At 40.4% G+C, this 24,103-nt stretch overlaps 1 protein-coding gene across 2 annotated transcripts in view; it reads right to left on the reverse strand.

Moving 5' to 3' along the window:
* The window catches only part of SELENOI (selenoprotein I), a 55,515-nt gene extending 32,704 nt beyond the window's left edge, over nt 1-22,811 (reverse strand). For both annotated transcript variants that reach the window (XM_063300256.1, XM_063300250.1), the window contains exon 1: nt 22,623-22,811. Coding sequence is in view for 1 of the 2 variants with exons in the window: in XM_063300250.1 (XP_063156320.1) it covers nt 22,623-22,679 (57 nt within the window). In the remaining variant the exon portion in view is untranslated. The remainder of the gene's footprint in view (nt 1-22,622) is intronic.
* Between the last annotated feature and the right edge of the window lie 1,292 nt (nt 22,812-24,103).

Consider the following 24,103-nt stretch of genomic DNA (forward strand, 5'->3'; position numbering starts at 1 on the left):
GCTTTGACCTAAAGGATTCCTCTTCTACCCAAGTAACCACTGGAGTTGAAGTAAGTCAAAGATCAAGAGCAGCTGCCTACCTAGGGAAGGTAAAGAAAACAACAGCGATCTGCTCTGGGAGGTAAAATTAGTAGCCACTAATCCAACCAGATGGAAGGGATCCTTCCTGTAGTTCATTGCTCAGCACTGTTCAAAACTAATTAATGGTTTCAATTTCAAATTTATATGACTCACAGAACTCTGCTTAGTTTTGAGAAAAACATACTGTAGATCGCACAAATGTAGAGATTTGATGTCTAAAACATGCACAACTGCAAACGTCCTGGCTCAACTTAAAAATTTGTACAGCTCCAATGAGTACCAAAGGCTAGTTAAATGAAAAGTTACCAACTCAACTAAGTGATTGGGTTGCTTTCCTGAACTACCCTGGCAGCCCCAATTCAAGATGCAGGCTGTTCATTTCTCAATTGTTTAGTTCTAAATCACCAGGAGGAATCAAATTGCTCAAGGAAATTCTACAGCAGAAAAGAGAGGAATAAAAGTAAACTGAGCCTAGAATGTAGATATTCAAGACTATTCACAGTATAATCTTCATACCATAAAGTAAACAAGATTAAATATTAATTTAATCCCACTGTAAGAATAGGAGAATAACCTAAATCTTAGGTAATAAAACCTAACAACACCCCCCCCCCCCTATATGGACAGGGAATGGGGCTTATAACGTTCATCTTGCTTGCTGAACAATGCACTGGAGGATTCAGGTTATCTGAATCCAAGTTACAAGGCAAGTAGCGTGGAACTAATCTACAAAAAAGACTGGCTAGATTCATACCTTGGGCTAAGCTGTGAAATCTTTAATCAAGATTTACCAAATACGTTACAACTTGCTGGGTTCACATGCAGATCTTTACACAGTTCAGTCCCTATGTGAGAAGAGATACAGTTATAGTATATAAGTTTTGAGCAGCTCAGATGCTACCAAAAAACAGCAGCAGCAAAATGAACTTTTGTGAAGGAAATGAAACTGAACAGCCCTCGTTTCAGGGAAAGCACAGCAGTTTAAGTGCTTGCTTGCCTCCAGCTTCCTGGTAGCCTTCTCAAAGCCTCTTGAAATTGCAAACAGCAAGATCTAAATTTGTCCAGATGTGATTGACTGTCAGTTGATGAAAATGTCTAAAAGATGCATTCTGAGAACCAAGCCCTTGAGACCTATATCTTAACTACAGCAATATCTTTAGAATGGATCATTAGCCATGCTTTCAAATTTTCAGAGCCCTTCACCAATATAATTAAATGACCATAACATTCTGGATGTTTGAGATCACTGTTAAAGCTATCTCAAAAGTCCACTGAGCTAGAAAACCAGGAGATGTGCCTAATAAATCACCAAGCCTTTATATAAAGAGACACACACGTTTTTGGTTACATTGCTATGACTCCAAATAGTAAAAAAGAAACTAAAAACTCTTTGGATCATATCTAATAATAGTATAATTTTTCAAGAAAATTGTAAATATATATTGAATATATATCTATATCTATGTAGAGAGAGAAAGGAAAAAAGGTATATGCAATATATATTGGTCTAGTGGTTAAGGTGCTGGGCTAGAAACCAGGAGTCTGTGAGTTCTAGTCCTGCCTTAGGCATGAAAGCCGGCTGGGTGACCTTGGGCCAGTCACTCCCTCTCAGCCTAACCCACCTCGCAGGGTTGTCATTGTGGGGAAAAGAGGAGGAGGAAGGTGTAATAGGTATGTTCCCCACCTTGAGTTATGTATAAAAATAATAAAGGCTGGATAGAAAATAAATAAAATAAAAATAAATATTCTTAATTCAGCATAAAAACATTTCTTACAAAGAACTTATTTCATGTTTCAGGAATGTAAAGATCTAGGTGTCTCTATGTAGGTTTCTTGGTACCAAGAGAGAAGAGGTCTGCGGCTGCCTTGGACAAGGATGCTTTTTTGACTGCACAGTCTAACCTAAGCTTTAGGATTCCCTGGTGGTTTCCCTTCCAAGTACCAAGCAGATCCAAATCTGATTAGGTTTCCAAGGTCAGCAAACTCAACTTACAGGATAAAAAAATTGAAGTAGGATGAATTCAAAGTTTTAAAAGGGGCAACCTTTTGACTTGTGAAGTCATCTGAAAAGAATCACTTGCAAAAATTAGTTTTAATTATTTCTTTTATAACCTATGCTGACAGTGGTTTGCTTTACAATTTCCTGTTTAACAGGTTACTTAATTTCTGTAGTATTAATACATTAAAAAAAAAACAGCTTAATAAGCTTGTTAGCTAACGCATGAGCTGAGAAACCCAGGGTTCAAACTTGCCTCTTCCAAAATTCCCTTGGGCAATTCACCCTCTTTCATCTGTAATATGGGCAATGGCTTACATCACACTGTATATGAACACTAAATATTATACATGGGAATGGAAGCATACTGATTATATCTTGGGAGTATCTCTCTCGAGCATTATGGCAGACACATTAATTGCACAGAAAACGAAATATTAGCAAGAGACATACCAGGCAAATTGATCAAACACTGTTTATCCATTCAGACTTTCTACCATATGGAGAAAAAATATTATAATAAATAAAAGTTCAAAGGAGAAAAGACCCTATTGCTGTTATTTAAAGACCAGAAAGTCAACATGCAAGTGAGGATAGCAGAAGAGGATTATGTCACACAAACAGGCATCGTCTGTGCATATAGCATCAATGTCTGTACAGTGGGTGCCTTCATACACATCAGGTAGCAGAGCTGCTCTGTATATCTCTGTCTCCTTACTTTCACAACTTTCCATGGCTTAAAACAGACTTCCCCAGCCTGGGTGCCTTCCAATTATGGCCATTGCTCAGTATTCTGAGAGTTGAATTCCATGCATCTGGGAGACACTCAGCTTGGTATAGTGGTATTCAAAAAAAACAGCCTAAGTTGAAAAAATGATGTTAATTAATATTATACTCCGCTTTAAGTAGTTGAGTCTGATCTTGAAAAACTCTGCGAAGTTTTTCAAGATCAGGCAGAGTCAATTACTTAAATCACAAAGTTCATAGTTCATAGTTGGATGGGTGTCCCCCGGGAAGTACTTGGCTGAACATCGGACTGGGAAGTTGATAAACTTTCCAGAAGACAGTGGTAGGATACTTTCATACTGTTGCCAAAAGCATAATGGATATAACCATTAACCAACCAAAGATCTATGAGCCAGGGCAAATTGGATGTGGTTATTGGTGAGATGTCAAGATTAAAGATAGACATTCTGGGCATCAGTGAACTGAAATGGACTGGAATGGGCCACTTCACATCAGATAACCACCAGATCTACTACTGTGGACAAGAGGACCACAGAAGAAATGGAGTAGCCTTCATAATTAATAGTAAAGTCGCTAAAGCAGTGCTTGGATACAATCCAAAAAATGATAGAATGATCTCAATTCGAATTCAGGGCAAGCCATCTAACATCACAGTGATCCAAATATATGCCCCAACCACAGATGCTGAAGCTGAAGTAGAGCGGTTCTATGAGGATCTGCAGCACCTACTGGACAACACGCCTAAAAGAGATGTTATTTTCATGACGGGAGACTGGAATGCTAAGGTGGGCAGTCAAATGACACCTGGAATTACAGGTAAGCATGTCCTGGGAGAACAAAACGAAGCAGGAAATAGGCTGATAGAATTTTGCCAAGACAACTCACTCTGCATAACAAACACTCTCTTCCAACAACCTAAGAGACGGCTTTATACGTGGACTTCACCAGATGGACAACACCGAAATCAGATTGACTACATCCTTTGCAGCCAAAGGTGGCGGTCATCTATACAGTCGGTAAAAACAAGACCTGGAGCTGACTGTAGTTCAGATCACAAACTTCTTATTGCACAATTTAGGATCAGACTAAATTGATCAGGGAGGACCCACAGATCAGCTAGATATGAGCTCACTAATTTTCCTAAGGAATATGCAGTGGAGGTGAAGAATCGATTTAAGGGACTGGACTTAGTAGATAGGGTCCCGGAAGAACTCTGGACAGAAGTTCGCAACATTGTTCAGGAGGCGGCAACAAAATACATCCCAAAGAAAGAGAAAACCAAGAAGGCAAAATGGCTGTCTGCTGAGACACTAGAAGTAGCCCAAGAAAGAAGGAAAGCAAAATTCCAGAGGTTAGCCAGAAGAGATAAGGAATTATTTTTAAACAAACAATGGGTGGAAGTGGAAGAAGACAATAGAATAGGAAGGACAAGAGACCTCTTCCAGAAAATTAGAAACGTCGGAGGTAAATTCCAGGCAAAAATGGGTATGATCAAAAACAAAGATGGCAAGGACCTAACAGAAGAAGAAGAGATCAAGAAAAGGTGGCAAGAATATACAGAAGACCTGTATAGGAAGGATAACAATATCCGGGATAGCTTTGACGGTGTGGTCAGTGAGCTAGAGCCAGACATCCTGAAGAGTGAGGTTGAATGGGCCTTAAGAAGCATTGCTAATAACAAGGCAGCAGGAGACGACGACATCCCAGCTGAACTGTTCAAAATCTTGCAAGATGATGCTGTCAAGGTAATGCATGCTATATGCCAGCAAATTTGGAAAACACAAGAATGGCCATCCGATTGGAAAAAATCAACTTATATCCCCATACCAAAAAAGGGAAACACTAAAGAATGTTCATACTATCGAACAGTGGCACTCATTTCACATGCCAGTAAGGTAATGCTCAAGATCCTGCAAGGTAGACTTCAGCAATTCATGGAGCGAGAATTGCCAAATATACAAGCTGGGTTTAGAAAAGGCAGAGGAACTAGGGACCAAATTGCCAATATCCGATGGATAATGGAAAAAGCCAGGGAGTTTCAGAAAAACATATCTTTCTGTTTTATTGACTATTCTAAAGCCTTTGACTGTGTGGACCAGAACAAATTGTGGCAAGTTCTTAGTGGTATGGGGATACCAAGTCATCTTGTATGCCTCCTGAAGAATCTGTATAACGACCAAGTAGCAACAGTAAGAACAGACCACGGAACCACGGACTGGTTTAAGATTGGGAAAGGAGTACGGCAGGGCTGTATCCTCTCACCCTACCTATTCAACTTGTACGCAGAACACATCATGCGACATGCTGGGCTTGAGGAATCCAAGGCTGGAGTTAAAATCGCTGGAAGAAACATTCACAATCTCAGATATGCAGATGATACCACTTTGATGGCTGAAAGCGAAGAGGAACTGAGGAGCCTTATGATGAAGGTGAAAGAAGAAAGTGCAAAAGCTGGCTTGCAGCTAAGCCTCAAAAAAACCAAGATTATGGCAACCAGCTTGATTGATAACTGGCAGATAGAGGGAGAAAATGTAGAAGCAGAGAAAGACTTTGTATTTCTAGGTGCGAAGATTACTGCAGATGCTGACTGCAGTCAGGAAATCAGAAGACGCTTAATCCTTGGGAGAAGAGCAATGACAAATCTCGATAAAATAGTTAAGAGCAGAGACATCACACTGACAACAAAGGTCCGCATAGTTAAAGCAATGGTGTTCCCCGTAGTAACATATGGCTACGAGAGCTGGACCATAAGGAAGGCTGAGAGAAGGAAGATCGATGCTTTTGAACTGTGGTGTTGGAGGAAAATTCTGAGAGTGCCTTGGACTGCAAGAAGATCAAACCAGTCCATCCTCCAGGAAATAAAGCCAGATTGCTTACTTGAGGGAATGATATTAAAGGCAAAACTGAAATACTTTGGCCACATAATGAGAAGACAGGACGCCCTGGAGAAGGTGCTGATGCTAGGGAGAGTGGGAGGCAAAAGGAACAGGGGCCAACCAAGGGCAAGATGGATGGATGATATTCTAGAGGTGACGGACTCGTCCCTGGGGGAGCTGGAGGTGTTGACGACCGACAGGAAGCTCTGGCGTGGGCTGGTCCATGAAGTCACGAAGAGTCGGAAGCGACTAAACAAATAAACAACAAATTTACAATAAATCCACCAGTGCAATCTTTAATATATGCTTCCAATAGTGTCTAGCCCTTTTTCAAAATGCTGGCTCTGTTTTCAGAGTTCTATTGCAGCAACATTTGCAATTCCAATCCAGAGAGGAGCTGTACAGAAACCTGCTTCTTTGAAATGCGGTTTCATACCTTTTAATAGGAAACAGATTATATAGATATGACAAATCAAAACAATAATGTTATTTCGCCAATAATCAAACATTATGTATTATGCATAATACATATTTATAAGGTGTTAATTTTGATATCCATATAACTTAATTTCCCATGGAGATAATCTGGGTATTACTGGCATCTTCTAGTATCCTATGCAGTTTCTCTGTATTGCAGTCCTACAATCCTAACTCACTATATGACAGAGACATAAAAATATACTGTATGGGTGGTGGTGGTGGTGGGATCATATTTTTTAAAATAATATTTTCTCCAGTTTATTGCCAATTCACATGACCTGATTTTTTAAAAAAAATTCTCTTTTAGTTACCTCAAGTTCCTTAACAAGAAAAATGTATACATATATACAGTATCTTGAATGGCTTTTTAGGATGGCACCCTGAAAAGTATCATTGGTGTCAGGTAGGGGGTGCTTTAGGGTTGTTTATTTTTTATTTGGAATGAGGAAGGGGCTAGATAGGTAGGAGAGTGTAGAAAACATGGGGTGGGTTTGTGGAGGTTGGGTGAAAAATAGGATTTGTCATTTTCTGTTTCAGAAGGATAGGCCACACGGTGAAAGGAAGAGCAGAGGAGAAAGCTAAAGATCTAAAGACTGTCCTATGTAATGTCTGCTGGTTCTTGGAGGGCAAACAGAGATCAATAGCAGCTGGCAGAGTAGTGGTGGCTTGTTCCTGGCAGATGCCAGTGCCAACAAATTAGGAGAGCTTGTAGATAATTTTTAGAGACACGGGGTTTACAGTTGGCAAAGATGGGTTTACAGAGCAGCTACTGCCAATGGACAGTTGTCCAGAGGAGCAACAGCTGTAAGAGTGGAGCCTGTGAGGTGACTGAAAACCTGGAAGGACACCAGACCACAGCCAAACTTTGACTGAACTGAGAAAGATATCATCCAAGATGACTGCTATGGACTGCTGCTTAGGCTGTAAAAAGGGGAAGTGGTGAGGGAAGTGACAAAAAAGGGGACCAAGGAAGCTGGCAACTTAGGAATTGTAGAGATACCTGGAGGGCTGCCATCTATGGGCTGCCACCTGGGGTCACTGCCTTTCCCCCAATTTCCAATAGACTGGAAGAGCTCAGTGGTTACCAAGGAAATCTGGTAGTGACCTGGAAAGCGAAGAGGACTGATAGATGGTTTTATCTCACAGGTCACAAGAGTGAGAATATGGAAGGTGTACCCAATACTTCAAATATTTGGGTGAGAAACATCTTGGGATGGGAAAGTGGAGTTATTCAGATGGAGGTAGCCTGTTAAGCTGGGAAAGATAGGTTGTGGATAGTTTTGCGTATATTAGTGGATAGTTGTGAAAGTGGAGAAGCAGGAGTGGGTTGCCAGACAACTGCTCCAGAAGATGGCACAGGGTTATGTGATGCACCTCTTCTGGTCTTTTCATGCCTCCTGGTAGTCTTCAACACCCTTTCCATGGTATCCTTCTGGACTGCTTGCAAATGTTGGGGTATGGAGCATAGTTCTGCTGTAGTTCTGCTCCTTCTTAAATGGGTGGTTCCAGTCAGTGCATGGGGAAAAAGTGGTAATGCTTGTGATTGCCCCAAGGGCACTTCCACACGGCTTGGTCCTCTCCTCCAGCTGCTTAATATCTACATGAAGCTCCTGGGGAGATTATCTACCAGTTTGGGTGCGGTATCTCCTGCATGCTGATGATACCTAGTTGCATATCTCCATCACAAGCTCTCCCAGTGCCTGGAAGCTGTAAGTCAAAATAAACTCACATTACATCCCTGCAAGCTGAAACTATTTATTAGCGGTTGATCTGGTTTGACTCAGCTCCAACTACTTTTGCATTTTACCTGAAGGGATAGGTCTGATTTTTGAGTCTTCTTGGATCTGTGGCTCCTACTAGAGTAGCAAATGGAGGCTGTGGCCAGGGACCCTTTGCCACACTCTGGCTAGAATGCCAATTGTGGGTCTTTTTGGACTGGCATGCCCTGGCAAAAGTGACTCATGCCTTCGTTAGTACATCTATAAACTACAGTACCATGCCCTACCTCAGGCTGCCTTGAAAGCTTCACCTGGTGCAAAATGTGGCAGTTTGTCTGCTAATTGGAGGCAGCAGACCTAGCAGTGTAACCCCTATGCTGCAGTCACTGCATTGGCTACTGGTCTGCTTCTGGGTCCAATTTAAAAGGCTGATTATCACCCTTAAAGCCCTGCATAACTTGGCTTTGGTTGCAGCCACTGTTATTTTTGTAAGGCTGACTATGAAGCCCGCCTGGCCTGCTTACTCCCTTAATTGAAGGGATCTTTAAAAAGTAATATCAAGTTATTGAAGAACCTGGCTAGTGCAAAGGAAAATTTCCGCAAGTATTACATTGACTATTTCTTGTTTCTACCCTTCCTAGTTGGTCTCTTTGTTTAATACAGCTATCATACAGTGGATATAAAGTCTACACACCCCTATTAAAATTGATTTATCTTGGTCTGATTTTTTTACATCTCAAAAACCTGGCATTTTAACAGGGGTGTGTAGACTTTTTATATCCACTGTATATACCAGAAACAATATTTTCTTCATGCAAATCCCAAAAGCAATCAATCTGTCTGGATAAAGATTTTGGTTGTTGGTGGGCACAGTTTGTAGTATTAATATTCCAAGACAAAATATCTCTATTCTATTCCTTCTTGCCTGAACAGTGGTCAAACTTAAATAGTAATGGGGGTCACTAAACCATATGTAAGGATTTCTGTGGGCCACATACTGACTTAGAAAACCACACATATATTTCTTTTTTTATTAATACATCAACACATTAAAATCAGATAGGAACTAGATATAATACATAAAAAAGAAACAACTTTGTTTTCAATATTTATATGTATTTATATATATTTGTACATATGAATATATATGTATATGTGTGTGGTGGATGTGTGTGTGTGTGTGTGTGTGTGTATATATATATATATCCTCAAGTCAGTTTTTTACTCTTGCTGTCTGCCTGGACTAGTCCCTGCAGTTTTCTTTGCAAGGTTTTTTGGAAGTGGTTTGCCATTGCCTCCTTCCTAGGGCTGAAAGAAAGTGACTGGCCCAAGGTCATCCAGCTGGCTTTGTGCCTAAGGTAGGACTAGAACTCACAGTCTCCCAGTTTAAGCCTGATGCCTTAACCACTACACCAAACTTGCACACACATGGACACTCTGTAAATAGACACAAACAAATATTAATCAATCCTACTCAGAAATTTAGCTGGGATGGGGGTATACATTTTCTCATGAGCAGTAAGTGAACTTACTGCAAGCAAGGTATTGATTTGTTTGACCAATCACACAGACAGACAGAAAACATAAAAGCTAATAAACACTTTCTTAAAATGTCACAAACATTTAAAAACAGAGTTCTGCTTTTATATTGAACTCCCACCCCAAACAATGGCATATACAGTATGTCACCTTGATCAATGATCTATTCTTGAAGCAATAAAAAAGGGAAACAATTAATAGGTGTTTTATTTTAATCAGAAAGTGAAGGCCACAAACAAGCGCTCTAAATAATAGTTCTATTACATGCCCTGCATATTTGCAGGAGATCCACTGATCCATACTTCAAACTAACTTGAGCAAGCTCCCATACTTTTTTCATGTTTGTCTGAGCTAGATCCGAAACTTTCAGATCTGATTTTTTTGCCAACACACATACACACGTGTTGCGTGTGTAACGTAATTCTCAGCCGCTGTAAGCCTACCAAAATTACAGAAGGGAGAACCATCACTGAGAAGAACAAGTGCCTTCACATCAGACTTGTGACATCAGAAGGAACTCTGAATGGCATGAAACAGCACATCAACATTTTGCCTTTATCAGGCTCATTTTAATCAGTATGGCCCCAAGCCCCCAAATATGAAGTAGTACTGGATTAAGCTTGGATTAGAAGCTAGGAAAGCAGCACTCAGAAACAGAGATCCTCCCAGCACAGATTTGATGACTTCTTCATTCCAAGGAAGATATATGGGGAGGAGCCAGAGCATGCAAGTAGAACAGGCTGAGCAAAGACCTGCAGTATTTTCCTTTGATGTTGCAGTAAATCATACAGACCTACTAACATGTTGGCAAGAAAAAAATGTTGCTACCAAATGGCAAACTCCAGAAACAGCCATTCACAGCTCTGCTCTTGTCTGTGTCCTGCAAAGAGCCAACTGTGTACTGAATAAGTTTAATCATTCCACAGGAATCTCTGAGGACAAGCTAACAATCTAATTCAATGAGATATAGATTTTTTATATAAAAGAATCTACACAGATCCTAGCAATGGTTCCTTTACAAAAAAAAAAAAGTTAATCTTTTGCAAATCCCAAATCAGAGTTTTGAAACTGTGACTGACTATATTGAGACTATATTGAGAAGTAGCTGTTTGTGATGTTCTGATTTACTACTGAATTGATTTACATTCCATTTTTCATAGATTACACTTTAATATTACATTATAAATTCATCATCTGAAAATCAGTATAACAATAAACCTGTCTTTGAAAACGAAGATTTGAACACTGAATGTTCCCAATTACAAATCCCCAAGATGCATTATGTATATTTAGTCCTGGATATAAGAAGTGGCCTGAATGAAGCATCAGACTGTTTTTGGTTGAGGAGGATACACAGGTAGCTTTCAGTATGACCAAAACCAAAAAAAAAGTGCATTTATGAGGTGATGTATAGCAAGCCAGATACATGTCAGGATCTATAGCCAGCTATGGCTCAATGAATGTATCTGTCAAATTTTTTGAAGCCAGACAATTTGTCCCTCATGAATGAGTATATCAAATGTTCTCAAGTCAAAGGAGGACACTTGCCTGTGCAAAGAGCAGTTACCACTGGTTTTGGCACTCTGACTAACTACAATCAGTTCAAGTATATATTGATTGATGGCATTTGTTTAGTCCCTTGAATTCAGGACTGTTGTCACAGTTCTGGGATCAATTCCCCTTCTCTTGTTCATTACATTCCTGGCTAATGGAGAGATATTAGCAACCCCAATTCAAATACTATACAGTCAGAATTTTTGCCAGATAATTTATTCCTCTCTCCTCGCTGTGATGCATACATTCTTTGTGTAACTCAGGAAGCCACAAAATAATGAGGTAGCCTGTTTGTTTCATTTAAACCTCTAGGACGTGGGTGGAGTCAAGAATGTAACCTGTTCTACAAGTTCATACCTCTAATGCAATAAAGCAGCTGAGAAACAGCTGAAGGTAATTGCCCACCTCATACCTTGCTTGTAAATGTCTAGAAGTATCTTAAAGTAAAGGTAAAGGTTTCCCTTGACGTAAAGTCCAGTCGTGTCTGACTCTAGGGGGCGGTGCTCATCTCCGTTTCTAAGCCTTAGAGCCGGCGTTGTCCGTAGACACTTCCGGGTCATGTGGCCAGCATGACGACTCGGAACGCCGTTACCTTCCTGCCGAAGCGGTACCTATTGATCTACTCACATTTGCATGTTTTCGAACTGCTAGGTGAGCAGTATCTTAGGTGAGAAGTATCCTAGTTGATTGCATTTGGATAAGTGCTGGACTGGATGGGACTTCACTTGGATCTAGCAAGGTCCTTCTCAAATATTTGAAGGGATTTCCAAAAAAGCAAAAGAGCAACAGAACTAAAGAGGGCTAGGGGAAAGCAGTTGCACAGGTGGTTGTTCCTTTGTTTACCTAAAATTATGTCAGAACATCTAATGCAATATACACATGGCCCCAGGTGTGAAAAGGTCCTTCTTGGGACTTCACAATATGCTTTGTGTTGAGAAAACAAACATGGTTTTATTGGAAGTTCTATGCCCCATCCAATCTCCAGGCATGCCAGCATTCCACCAGTAAATTTTTCTATAAGCTATTCAATATGCCTTCTCAAACATCAAGTCAAATGTCCAATCCCTCACAGTGCCTGCACTGCTCTTCATACTTATTGCTAATGTGTAACACAGTGCATGGATAGTAAAAGACACATGAAATGGTTGCTCTCAGATGTATATACTCTTCCCTTCAACTTTACTGGGAAGCCAAATTATGGCTCATTCTGCACAAATGGCTGTGATCTATTCTAATAGTGGATCCAATCCCCTGCTCACAGTAGCCACAGAATTAGTCTCTGTAAATCTTTTAGACTATGTAGAAATAAAACAATACTTGAAGCATGCTATATAAATACCAAACTTTATCACTACACTTACTAGGCTAGGCTTTTAAGTTTAGGGTCTTGAACTAGTAAGTTCTGCCAACTTTTTAAAGACTTTGTTCTTTGCATTTATTTGATTTGTGTCTATATTCCTGTATCTTTATCAACCAAATTACTTTGTGAGAATATCTTTTGTCAAAGCCAGTGATTGCCATACTGAGCATGTGGGAGCACAAATATAAAGACAGTCTAATTTTTTTTTTAAATACCTGTGCCTTTTCCACAATCCACAGGATATATTGCTGTTGCCTGAAAAAGTAGCTGGATGCAGATATTAATCAATATATTATGGCAGTAAGGAATATATCCCTGTAATGGAAAATTAAATATGGAAGGGGGCTCTTGCAAATTATTACTTTGGTCATATAATGGTTATATTTCTATCTCCATCACAAAGTCTGAAGTACTGTACCTTGCACTAAAGCTGTTCACACAAAAAAGTTAGCTTATTAAATTGTAGAAGTTTGCAATGGGATTCAAGAAAGTTTTGGTCACAGCAGCCAGAAACTGCATCAGGGATGAGATTACTGTATCTGATACATTCCATACCAATATGAGAAGGAAGATGATAGCTCCTGAAATGAAGTCACTGAACTGATTCATATTACTCTAGGTTGAGGAATGATCAATCTAGGATCCTACTTAGTTACAATTAAATTAGTCAATGGGTTGACTAATCTACAATTGATTATATTCTTGGAGCATTTTGGGCTAAAAGCAAGCAAACCACTTCATGGAGGTCCACAATGTGTGGCCCAGTTATTGTATGGTTGAGAACAGAATTTTAGAGAGTGATTTTATACTAGAAACTTTCCATGATGAACAATGGCCTTTCCCTAAGCAAATTGCCATGAAGTAGAACAGTATCTGGAACCTTCCCAATGGGGCAAAAATGGAACTACTACATACATAGGCTTAAGAAGACTTCAACTCTGTCCGTTTTCCATTAATCTCTCTCCTCCTCACATACTTCATGCTACTGGAGTACATCTTAACCAGAAAATGTTTCAAATCAAAGCAAATTATTCTCAATCTAATAGTGAACTGAAGTAATGGAGATTTGTGGCTATCATCCATACCTAGCTAACAAACACAGCGGTTGACTTTAGGCAGATCGATGTTGCAAATATTGTCTCATGGCCAAAAGCTAATAATATAATAACACAGAGTGCAATACATACTGATGGTGCCTATCTAAATACAAAATAACTTCAATATTAGTTGCCTCAAAGAACAGTCACAAGGCTAAATAGCTTAGAGCTTTTTAGAAGCTGGAAACAAATTCAGTAAGCATAAGCTGTAAGTCACCTAAGAAAATCTAATACAGCTATTGGCATTTTAGGACTTCTTATCTAAAGATGTAAACAACTGGGAGATAGTCCAGGTTCTTAGAATTTCCAAGATAGGATACTATTCCGTAATCTCCTCAAATAGCCATTTTCCACATTCATCTCTACTACAAGCACGATTGAAATATTTCCAAAGATTTAGTCACTGAATTGCATGACTATAAGCACCTGGAAATTGGATTACTGAATTCTGTTTTGTTTCACAATTATGCAAAGAGATTAGGCTAACTAAAGAATAAAGACCAAGACAAGCAGTCCAGAGATTCTGATTATACAGTATATTGCTTCAAGATAGTAGTCAAGAGGTTAAGAACTTCCCTTTAATCTACCACTTCATCCAGTTGAAGTATGCATGGTAACTGCCAAATTCTTAAACCAAAGATACAGTGCTGATTGTTGCGTGTTTGGTTGGATGACTGACTTCGTTGTTTCCTCTGATCTGATTCTGTACATTGTTTAATTTTCTTAACATCCTCCTGCCCTACCTTCTACAGTATTTATTTTTAAACTTCACATATTTTGCAAAAAATAACCCCAAAGCGGATTTTGGCTGTTTGTCTGGTTCGGATTGCAGAGGAAATCAGCTTAAAGGAATGAGCACATGCTTTGCATGCAGAAAGGCTCACCTTCATTCCTTGGCATCATAGGGCCACAAAAGACTCCTGTTTGAATTCCACCACTGCTAGCCAATGCAGTGCAGAGACCACTGAAGGAGATGGCCTAATAGTTTGACTTCAAGGTTATTGCAAGACTAGAAGAAAACTCAAGGATGACTTAAAGACAATGAAGACCACAAAGGAAGTTTAAAATTTAACCATGTAATGACAATATATGTCTTCCTGACTACAGTTCATTCAATGGATTATAAAGTCATAACCTAAAATTTGAGTTTATATGAGTTTTCAGACAACCAATTATGCAGGGTGAGAAGGCTGTTAGAAGGTACAAGTGTGCAAGCTTTGTGTACTGGAGGATCCAGTTTTGGCATATCCGGTTTTTCCTCCAGAATGAACTCATCCAATTTTTCCAGGAGTTTTCAATTATTTCTGTAAGTGGACAGAATGTCATTCAAAGATTTTCAAACCTGTTGCTGATTCCAAGAATCTACTTCAGTAAGCACAGAAACCATGGACTGGTTAGCCCTGGGGGAAAAAACCCAGGAATTTTTAGAGATAGATTGCTGTAACTGTGTATATATAAAGATATTACAGTGTTATTGGCACTCCTGGAAATACACTCCTGGAAAATAATTTAGATAGCCCTACCAAAGCACTTCTTGCTGGTTCCTGGGAATAGTGAGTGTACATATGTGTGGCACTTACTTTCTTGAAATAGTCTAGACAACCCAAAAACTTGAGCATAGTTTTTTAGCATTTGGCTTGAGAGATACCTTTTTCAGGATTCACTGGATTTATTAGCATAGCTATATTTCTTTGTTAAAGAACAGTTTCACAATTTCCTCAATCATTTGTTCAGTTTTACCTTGTAGATACAAATTTTGCATCATACATTAGCACATCGAAGCCCTTATCTTACTATTTCTATCACTAAAACCAAAATGCAACATTTCTACTGAGATCCAAAATTATAAATTGGGCATAGTTAAATTATTAGAAGGCTTTCCTCCAAATTCAGTAAACTTGAAAGGAATGTCTCTTTTGTTGACATCTTATTTTTGCTCTAGTTTTAAGTCTTCCCATTTCTATTTACTGCTACACATAACTGATATACTTAATTTTGTTTCTATGGCCATTTTACAACATGAAAATAAGGAAACAAATCCAACCTGAAGCAGAACAAAGTTGATATGAGTAAGTTCTTTACATTTAACACTCTAAATTAAAGAAGTTTTAAACTTATTTCAGCAGGCTTCCCGACTGTGGGTATGCATCATGATAAGCCATACTATAGCTGTGGCGAAGATGAGTACAATAATGCTTATTCATACCTAAGCACATTGGTAAATAAGGCCCTCTGGCTTATTCAGAGAAAGGAACCAAAAACAAATCCTCCTCCACCCTCCCCTTGTTCCACTTGAATCACACAACTTGCTAAACTATGGATGAAGAGGTCCTTCATTTAGTAGCTGATTCTCACTCATGAGGAACCAATAGGTGCTATTACAATCTGTTCATGGCTAAACCATATTATGGCTTACTGAGATGTGCAAACAGGCCCAGTGTTTTAAACTAGAATACGCAGGAAAATGTTATTTGTGAGTGGATTTAAATGCAGCCCTCAGGCATCAAAGAATAAGAAGCAGAGGTCATTCACCGTCTTTCCTAGCTTTCAGAACTGATCTTCAGATTATGAGGAGTTGCTCCACTCCACGATAACTGAATCTTCAGCACATGTATAAACATTAGAAACAAGCCAGCATCTCATGCAATATTCAATTTCATCAGTAGCATCTCCTTATCTGAAACTGCTTGTTTTTATGAGGATGCAGAAATCACTAATAATGCTTCATTATTTGAGTCTAAACATTATTAATACTTCATGCTTTTTATTCAGAATCTTGGAAGTCTTTGCATCCAGCCAAAGAAAACAAATCCAGAAAGCCAGGGTCACCAAAGCATAGTACTTTAAAAAGTCATAATATTTGGCTGCACTTTATTTATGATGTTTATTTAACCAATTTGTATGTCGTCCCAATAATAGACAAGCCTAGGAGCTTTATATATTCTTATTATCTTGTACTTTTTAATCCTAGTAAGAACAGACTGTAAACACTAATTCTCAACAGCATATCTGGGAAAAGAGCAGAAATTCAGTATCCGAGAGCAGAACATAACCCTCCCAGACCCAGGCTTTGTTTGCACCTCTTTGTACTCTTGAGGGCAGAGAACATAATTTCTGACCCAGAATCTCTAAAGAAAAGCAGTCAACTGAGATATTTAGTCCAACCACAAATTTCTCCATTCTGCTTATGACACAATGCAGGGCAGTGAAAAGGCAGTGTTGGAACATTCAGAGCTGTGATGGGGAAATGTGCCTTTCTCTGTGCTAGAGAAAGCAGAAAGTAAGAGAAAGTAGGAGGATTGAAACAATCAACTAAAACAAAGCTAGAAAATTAGAAAAACCCATGAGATGAAAATAATAGTAAGACAGCAGAATGGCAATCACCAGTTTCAAATAAGTTAAAATGAAGGGCAAACAAGAAGAAAATAATTAAACCACCATCTAAATCGGTGGTGATAGGGAGCGAGAGATCCGACCCTTGACCCGTCCTGTGTGGGGTGCCGCAGGATTCGGCTCTCTCTCCTCTCCTATTCAACATCTACATGAAACTGCTGGGTGAGATCATCCATCACCACGGGATGAAGTATCATCAATATGCTGATGATACTCAATTGTACATCTCCATCCCAGGTGAGGTAAGTGATGCTGTGACCACCCTCTCTCGGTGCCTGGGGGCTGTGGGGGTCTGGATGGGGAACAACAGGCTTCAGCTGAACTCTGGTAAGACAGAGTGGCTGTGGGTTAATGGCTCTTCCATATCCGGGACTTTGTCATCTTTGGTTCTGGATGGGGTGGCACTGCCCCAGACAGATCCGGTGTGTAACTTGGGGGTCATTTGACTCACGGCTCCTGCTCGAAGAGCAGGTGGCAGCCTTGGCCAGAAGGGCCTTTGCGCAGCGTGTTGTGCACCAGTTACGCTCTTCCCTGGATCGAGATGCCCTCTGCAAAGTCACTCATGCCCTTGTTATCTCCCATATTGACTACTGCAATGCGCTCTACATGGGGCTACCCTTGAAGAGTATCTGGAAGCTACAGCTGGTCCAGAATGCAGTCATGCAGGCTATCTTTGGCACCCCTAGAAGGGCGCATATAACACCTCTACTGCATGAGCTGCATTGGGTACCAGTTTGCTTCCGGGTCCAATTCAAGGTGTTGGTTATTACTTTTAAAGCCCTACGTGGCATGGGGCCAGGCTACCTGAGGGACCTCTTCCCCGTTACATCAACCCGTCCCGCCCGATCATGCAGAGGGGGCATGCTGCGTACCCCATCGGTAAGAGAATTCTGTCTGGCAGGGTCCAGGAGACAGGCCTTCTCTGCAGTAGCCCACCCACTGGAACATCTTGCCCCTGGAGGTGAGGTTAGCTCCATCGCTCCTGGCCTTCCAGAGGAACGTGAAGACCTGGCTCTGCCACCCACCCTGGGGCAGGGAGGGGAATAGTCATGCCTGGGGTTGGCCAGTGCCCTAAAGTACCCCTCCCACACAAAGACTGAATTAGATCACAGCCATCTGGACTTTAGCTATATTTGTTACTTGTAATTGTTTTTATATGGTGCACTTTTACATATTGAAATCTTATTGTATATTTATTGTTTTATTGATTATCTTGTTGTAAACTGCCCAGAGTCCCTCTGGTGGGAAGAGATGGGCGATGACAAATTTGATAAATAAGTAAATAAACCCCCTCATTTGGCACAAACACACACAAAAGATAATGTCTGGAAAGATTTCTAGCCACTGCCACCAAAATGGTCCTTTCTTGCCAGTGGCAATAGACCTGGATGAACGGCCCGGATGAAGACAACCAGAGCATCAAGGCAAGGGCTTAACAGGCAGTTTTCATTCTGCTAACACATTTTGGATTTGGGAAGAAGCAACCCAGTAGAATATTTTATTTATTTATATATATTTCAAATTTCATCACTGCCCAACTACCTCAAAGAGAGACTCTGGGCAATTTACAATAAAACTGGAATAAAGATTAAAATACAATAAAAACAATATTCTTAAATAAAAATATAAAATCCAAGATAGAGATGTTAAGAAGTTCTTAATTCAAATTCATATCCCAGCACTCATTAGGTTCACACATCCATCACACTAAGTCAAAACCAAGCTAGCCACTTTATGGCCCAGAATGATTTATGAATATAGGATCAGGGAATCTGACAACAGTGTAATTTATAGACCACTGTCTGTAACACAGCAAAGGTTATGCAAGTTTTTCTGGACTGAATGTCATGCTTCACTTTTAAGTAAACTAGAGCAAAACCTACATTTGATTTCATTTATATGTAACTATAATTTAAAAGTGAATCTGATCATTTTTCAATTTAAATACATTTTTCATGTATTTAATGTTTCTTATCTGTCACATTAAAAAGTACACTTCAGTCTCTGGGGGCCTTAAGTGGCTGCATGTGGCCCTGAGGACTCAGATTATACACCTCTGGCTTTACATATCAGATGAACAGCCAACTGTGGTTTATTTGGTAAATCATGGCTTAGTCCATATACCCTTAACTCAAATTGAGATACCCTAAAAGTTTTGGGTAAGGGTTAGGGTTTCTCCTTGCAGTATTAAGCCTTTAAGTGGGCCTTCCTTGAAATCTTACAGGTGGCTCCACTCTTTCTAAAATTCAAGAGCAATGTTTTCCAAGCTAATGGAATTCAAAGGTGTTCTCTTATAATGCTGAAATGATACAATCCTATGTAGTTTAATCACATGTGGAATAAGAATGAGGATCTGCCAAATGTTGTATGTTCAAAAAGGGTCCAGCAGGGGAAGAGGCAAAACTAGAAGACACAACAGTCCTGGGGAAAGGATGGAAAGCAAGCAAGCACAGTTCTACTTCATTTAAAAAAAAAAAGACTTCTTCAAGATGATGCAGCAGTTAAGACAACTATTACAATAAGCTTCTCTCATAAGGTCAGGAAAGAAGGTCCGATAACAGTACTGTGTGTTCAAAGCAAGTGTTGTCCCCCAACAAGAAGTTCCAAGGAAATCTAACTCTTTTTTTTGATGTAACAGCATTATGAAATTGAATTTGTCTGGACTGACTTCCTGAAAATCAGAACTGAAAGCCCACAGAAACCACAATTAGGTAGTTAATCTCTTAGCCTTGCAGAAAAAGGGAGTTTAATTGATTTGCAGCATCAGCATTCCCAGAGCCAAGAGGGATTTTTGAATCTGATTCTGAACAAATCACCTGTACCATTTTTGCAAGCATAGCTCCACCTATTAGGCAAATAGGGCTGTTGTCTAAAGAGAATTATCTCAGATGATTCCCTGAGCTTTATTTCCTCACTCTCATGAATAATTAAAGTGATTCAGCCCCCTCATTAAGCTGAAAATCGATTATCACAAATCTACAGCTTTTCTGCAAAATGATAATTGTGCAGACAATCATGTGATTGGAACAGCAATCACCTCTTGGTAATTCCAGAAAACAAGATTCAGAAGAATAAGAATTAACATCTCCTTCAAGTCAAGTTCAACTATTGGTGACTTCAAGAACACACCCATATATATTTTTTCCCCCTAGTAGTTTAGAAATGGGATTGCCAATGGCTTTTTCTAGAATTGCCATGGAGAAAATCTATGTGGTTGCTAAGCACAGACACTGACTTGATGGCACATAATCAATCTTCTAGGATATTTTTTTCAATTTCTCAATCTAGCCTATACCCTCAGTATTTCCACAAGGTCTCCCACCCAAGTACTAACCAAACCTGACTCCACTTAGCTTCCCAGTTCAGACATACAGTAGTCAGCAGGTGCTGCCACCTGCTGAGACAGCTCTTAGTGGATCAGCTTTTATTAGAGGAAGGAAGTATGAGCTACTGGCTAGATTCATGCATTGCGCTATGGCATCATGTAGGTTAGCTGGTTTCAGCAGTGCATTCTGAATGTGAACCCAGACACCATTCATAAATCATGGTTTATACTTTCTCATGCTGTGCTAGCCCAGCCAGTAAGGCTTATTTAATAAACCAGGTTAAACAAATGAAAGTTCAAAGCAATGTGCATACCAGGTCATTGAGCTTCACATGCAGCAAGCTGCCTGATTCTAAGATAAAGAGAAGGGAAAATATGATCCAAAGGAATAATTGTAATGCAAAGTGGTTGCTCAGCACACTCCTTGTGGATTATGGCCAAGATTCAAATGTGCAGATCTGACTGTACACATGAAAGGTGCAGGAGTGTCTACACATTCCAATGGATTTTTAGAGAACAGCACACTATAAATAGAAAACTCAGCTAGTTACAGAATGATGGTAAACCTCACAGAGCAGCAATTCCCCAAATTGTTCCCTTCAATGCAACTTGAGTAAGGTGGGCGGTTAGTTTGGTAGGTAGAATTTTTATATTTTATATTTATATTTATATAATGAATCTGTTTTTATGATATTTTAATCTTTTATTATCTTAATTTGATTGTAAACTGCCCAGAGTCGCTTGCTGAGATGGGTGGTGAAGAAATGTAATGAATGAATGAATGAATGAACTTCCTTCACAGAGAAGGAAGAGAAAGGATTCTGTATGTTCAGGAAACCCTGAAGTCTGCAGAAGTAAAAAGAAGGGCAACTCTTCATCCACACACACAAGAGAAATGAACAGCCAAAGAAAAAGAGCCCCCTGCAAAAAAACAGAGAGGGGGTAATTAGCCAATTTTTTTGCACACATTATAATGGCTGAAACAAACTACACAACACGTGTAAGGAAGAAGAAGCAATGAAGGAGTCAGAAAAGTCTACAAGCAGCTAGATGAAAGAGTGCTCACCTATGACTTTGTGACTTCCATTCATTTCATTATTAACTGCGGAATATCTTCAAGACAGCAATGAATGTTCAGATGACACTCTATTAAAATGCTTAGGGTTGCTACACTGACTAGTCTTTCTCAGTTCAGGTCAATCACCCATGGGAATTTTTTTGCTTCCATTTCATTTATAAAATTTATATTTGCCATCCTCCAGGAGCTTGGGGAAGCCCATTCCCATTTAATTCCAACAAGTACTGTGAAGTAGCTGGCCTGAGAGAACAAATGGCCCAAGTCATTGAGTGACTTTGAGCGTGGATTTGAACCTGATGTTCCCACTCCTAATCCAACACCTGACAGCCAACTTTAATTGCCCAGGCAGTGTTTGAAGCATCTTGACTTTTCTCTGTAGCCTGACTGGTTTGTATAAAGAAAGGATACACACAGAGAGAAAAAGTCAAATACTCTTTTCTGTGCCTAAAGGAGACAAAGATTGCAGAAGTGAGGGTAAGACAGCTCCAAAAGTCTCAGGCATGTGGCAGTAGTCAAAGACAACCTACTGAAAAGACTTGGCTTTGCCACTGAACTCCGCATGCCATGGCTAAAAACGATCAGCAAAGTCACTAGTAGAGCTAAAGTATTCCCACTGCCTTAGTGGGGAGATGGAAGGAGCAGAGATTACTTGGCACAACTGGATCCTAACCCCCTTTTGTCCCTGTAACCTAGGAAGAAGACTCAGATCATAATTTAACTGATATCATAGGGTCAAAATTCAATAGAATCCTTTATTTGCCATGCCCATATTCCATTCTTATAGTTTCCAAGAGATAGTAGAGAAAGTATCACATAGCCATATAGCGAAAGCACATCTGTGTGTAAAAGGATTAATCACAAGCTAAAGCCTCAAAAGCAGCTTCTTGGCAAGCTTGGCAAAACACAGAGTAAAAAAAAAAAAAGAAATGGATGCCACAGAGGCATCATCACTAACCGTGAGTCACGGCTCTGAAATGATCTATGGGATGGGGTTGGAGACACTCCAAATTCTGCCTGTGCCACAATATCCCCAAATTCTCAGCCAGAAAAAAAGAGGCCTCCTTTCTTCCAAACAGCTGTCTTTCGCCCGAGATGGACTACAATTCCCATCAGTCCCACCGATCCCGCCGTTCGGGTTAGCGGCGATGGGAGTTGTAGGCTAATTCACCCGGCTTGTCGAGGAAAGAGACGTACTGACGGGGCACGGCTGCCTGCCGCATGTAAAGAAGCTGCGCCGCCGCTAAGCTATCCAAGCACCGCGTGTCTCCCCTGAGGGAGACCTCCCGTCGCCCTCCGGCAGCTCACGGCATCTCCCTCCCCGCAACCCCGGCAGCCCTTTCCCTCCTTCGGAAAAGCCCGAAGAAGCCAATCGCCTCACCTTGTACTTATCAAAGCCGGCGAGCTGCTCGGCGCTCACGTACTCGTAGCCGGCCATGCTTAGCAGCGACTAGCAGACGGATCCGCTATGCAAAAAGAGGCCCAGTCCGTCTTGCCTGCGTTTCCCACGCGAGGCTACACAGGGAACAGGAGCAGCGCCCGCATAGATACGCTCGTCCCGCCCGGCTTCGAGAATTAACAGAGGAGGAGGAGGAGGAGGAGGAGGAGGAAGACACCCCCCCCTCCAACCCCTCGCCGGTTCCCGTACTTCGCTGCTCCTCCTCCCGCGTGGCAGCCCCAGATCAGCCCACCCGTGATGTCAGCGAACGCCTCTTTTTCTCCTCCCTTTGGCGCGCCGCCATCTTGGATGAAGCAGTGGAGCTGAGATTGGTCCTGGCGCTGCATGTGCGTCACAGGTCATTCCTCTTTCCGCCTGCTCCGCTTCTTCCTAAAATATAGGTGGCTGTTAGTTTACCGTTGGGATTTGAAAAATATATTTAGTGGGAGGTTTATAGCATCATGATGTAGTCTTTTTTCCTGGGATCCACTGCAACCTACTCTTTCTATCCCTCCCTCATTTCTTCGTTCAGTTTTTGATAGCCTCTTTCCCACCTCCTCTGCCTAGAACATCTAATTGGTCTATACTATGCGGATTTTGTTGCTACGCTGATAAGAACAGCCTGAGACCGAGTTTTTACGTTTTGTTCTACAGTAGTTCAAGCCAGTTTCAAGTACAATCCTTTTTTTCTGCTGATTAAAGCTACCTGCATGGGTGATCCAGTGTGTGATCCTAATGGTTAGGAGGCTGGCTTAAAATTGGAAATATATAGTTAACTTGAATAATCGTATATTGAAAAGCCAATTTTACAGTGAACCATTAAGTGCACAAGTTGACTTCATAAAACTTGCTATCCTATAAGTTGATTTGTCACTCAATGTATCCTGTGACTTGAGTCCAACCTACTTCATAGATTGTGGGGGTAACATTGGGGGAGGAAATATTTAGGCAGCATCTTTGAGCTGCTAGAGAGATTCAATAATGTAAGATTTAATTTAACAATCCAACCGTGCTGCTTGTGCTTTTATTAAGGAATTAGTACATGAAGTTCAGCTTCTTTGAAAGCGGTGGGACTGAGCTGCAAGACTGACTCATGGACATCAAATTCAACCTATTTTCATTACTACTTCATATGGGCAGAATTAATACACTTATATTAGTATGCTTTCAAACATTTTAAATGCCAGCCTTAACCTGATTTGTTGAATAATGATTTGCTAATTCAAACCACACACTAAGCCATTAACGATTAGTACAGTGGATATACAATAGGGCTATAAACCTTAGCTTGTTGTATGATACTGACTTTCCATGACCGCTGATGATTTCATGGATACATCCATGTAGTTTGACATTGTGAAGTGTTTGACACTGACTTCCTCCGGATTTTTTTTCCCCTTCCCATTCTATCCAGTAACCTTGGC

This window comes from Candoia aspera, chromosome 1 (genome assembly GCF_035149785.1).
Source record: "Candoia aspera isolate rCanAsp1 chromosome 1, rCanAsp1.hap2, whole genome shotgun sequence".
Classification (NCBI taxonomy): domain Eukaryota; kingdom Metazoa; phylum Chordata; class Lepidosauria; order Squamata; family Boidae; genus Candoia; species Candoia aspera.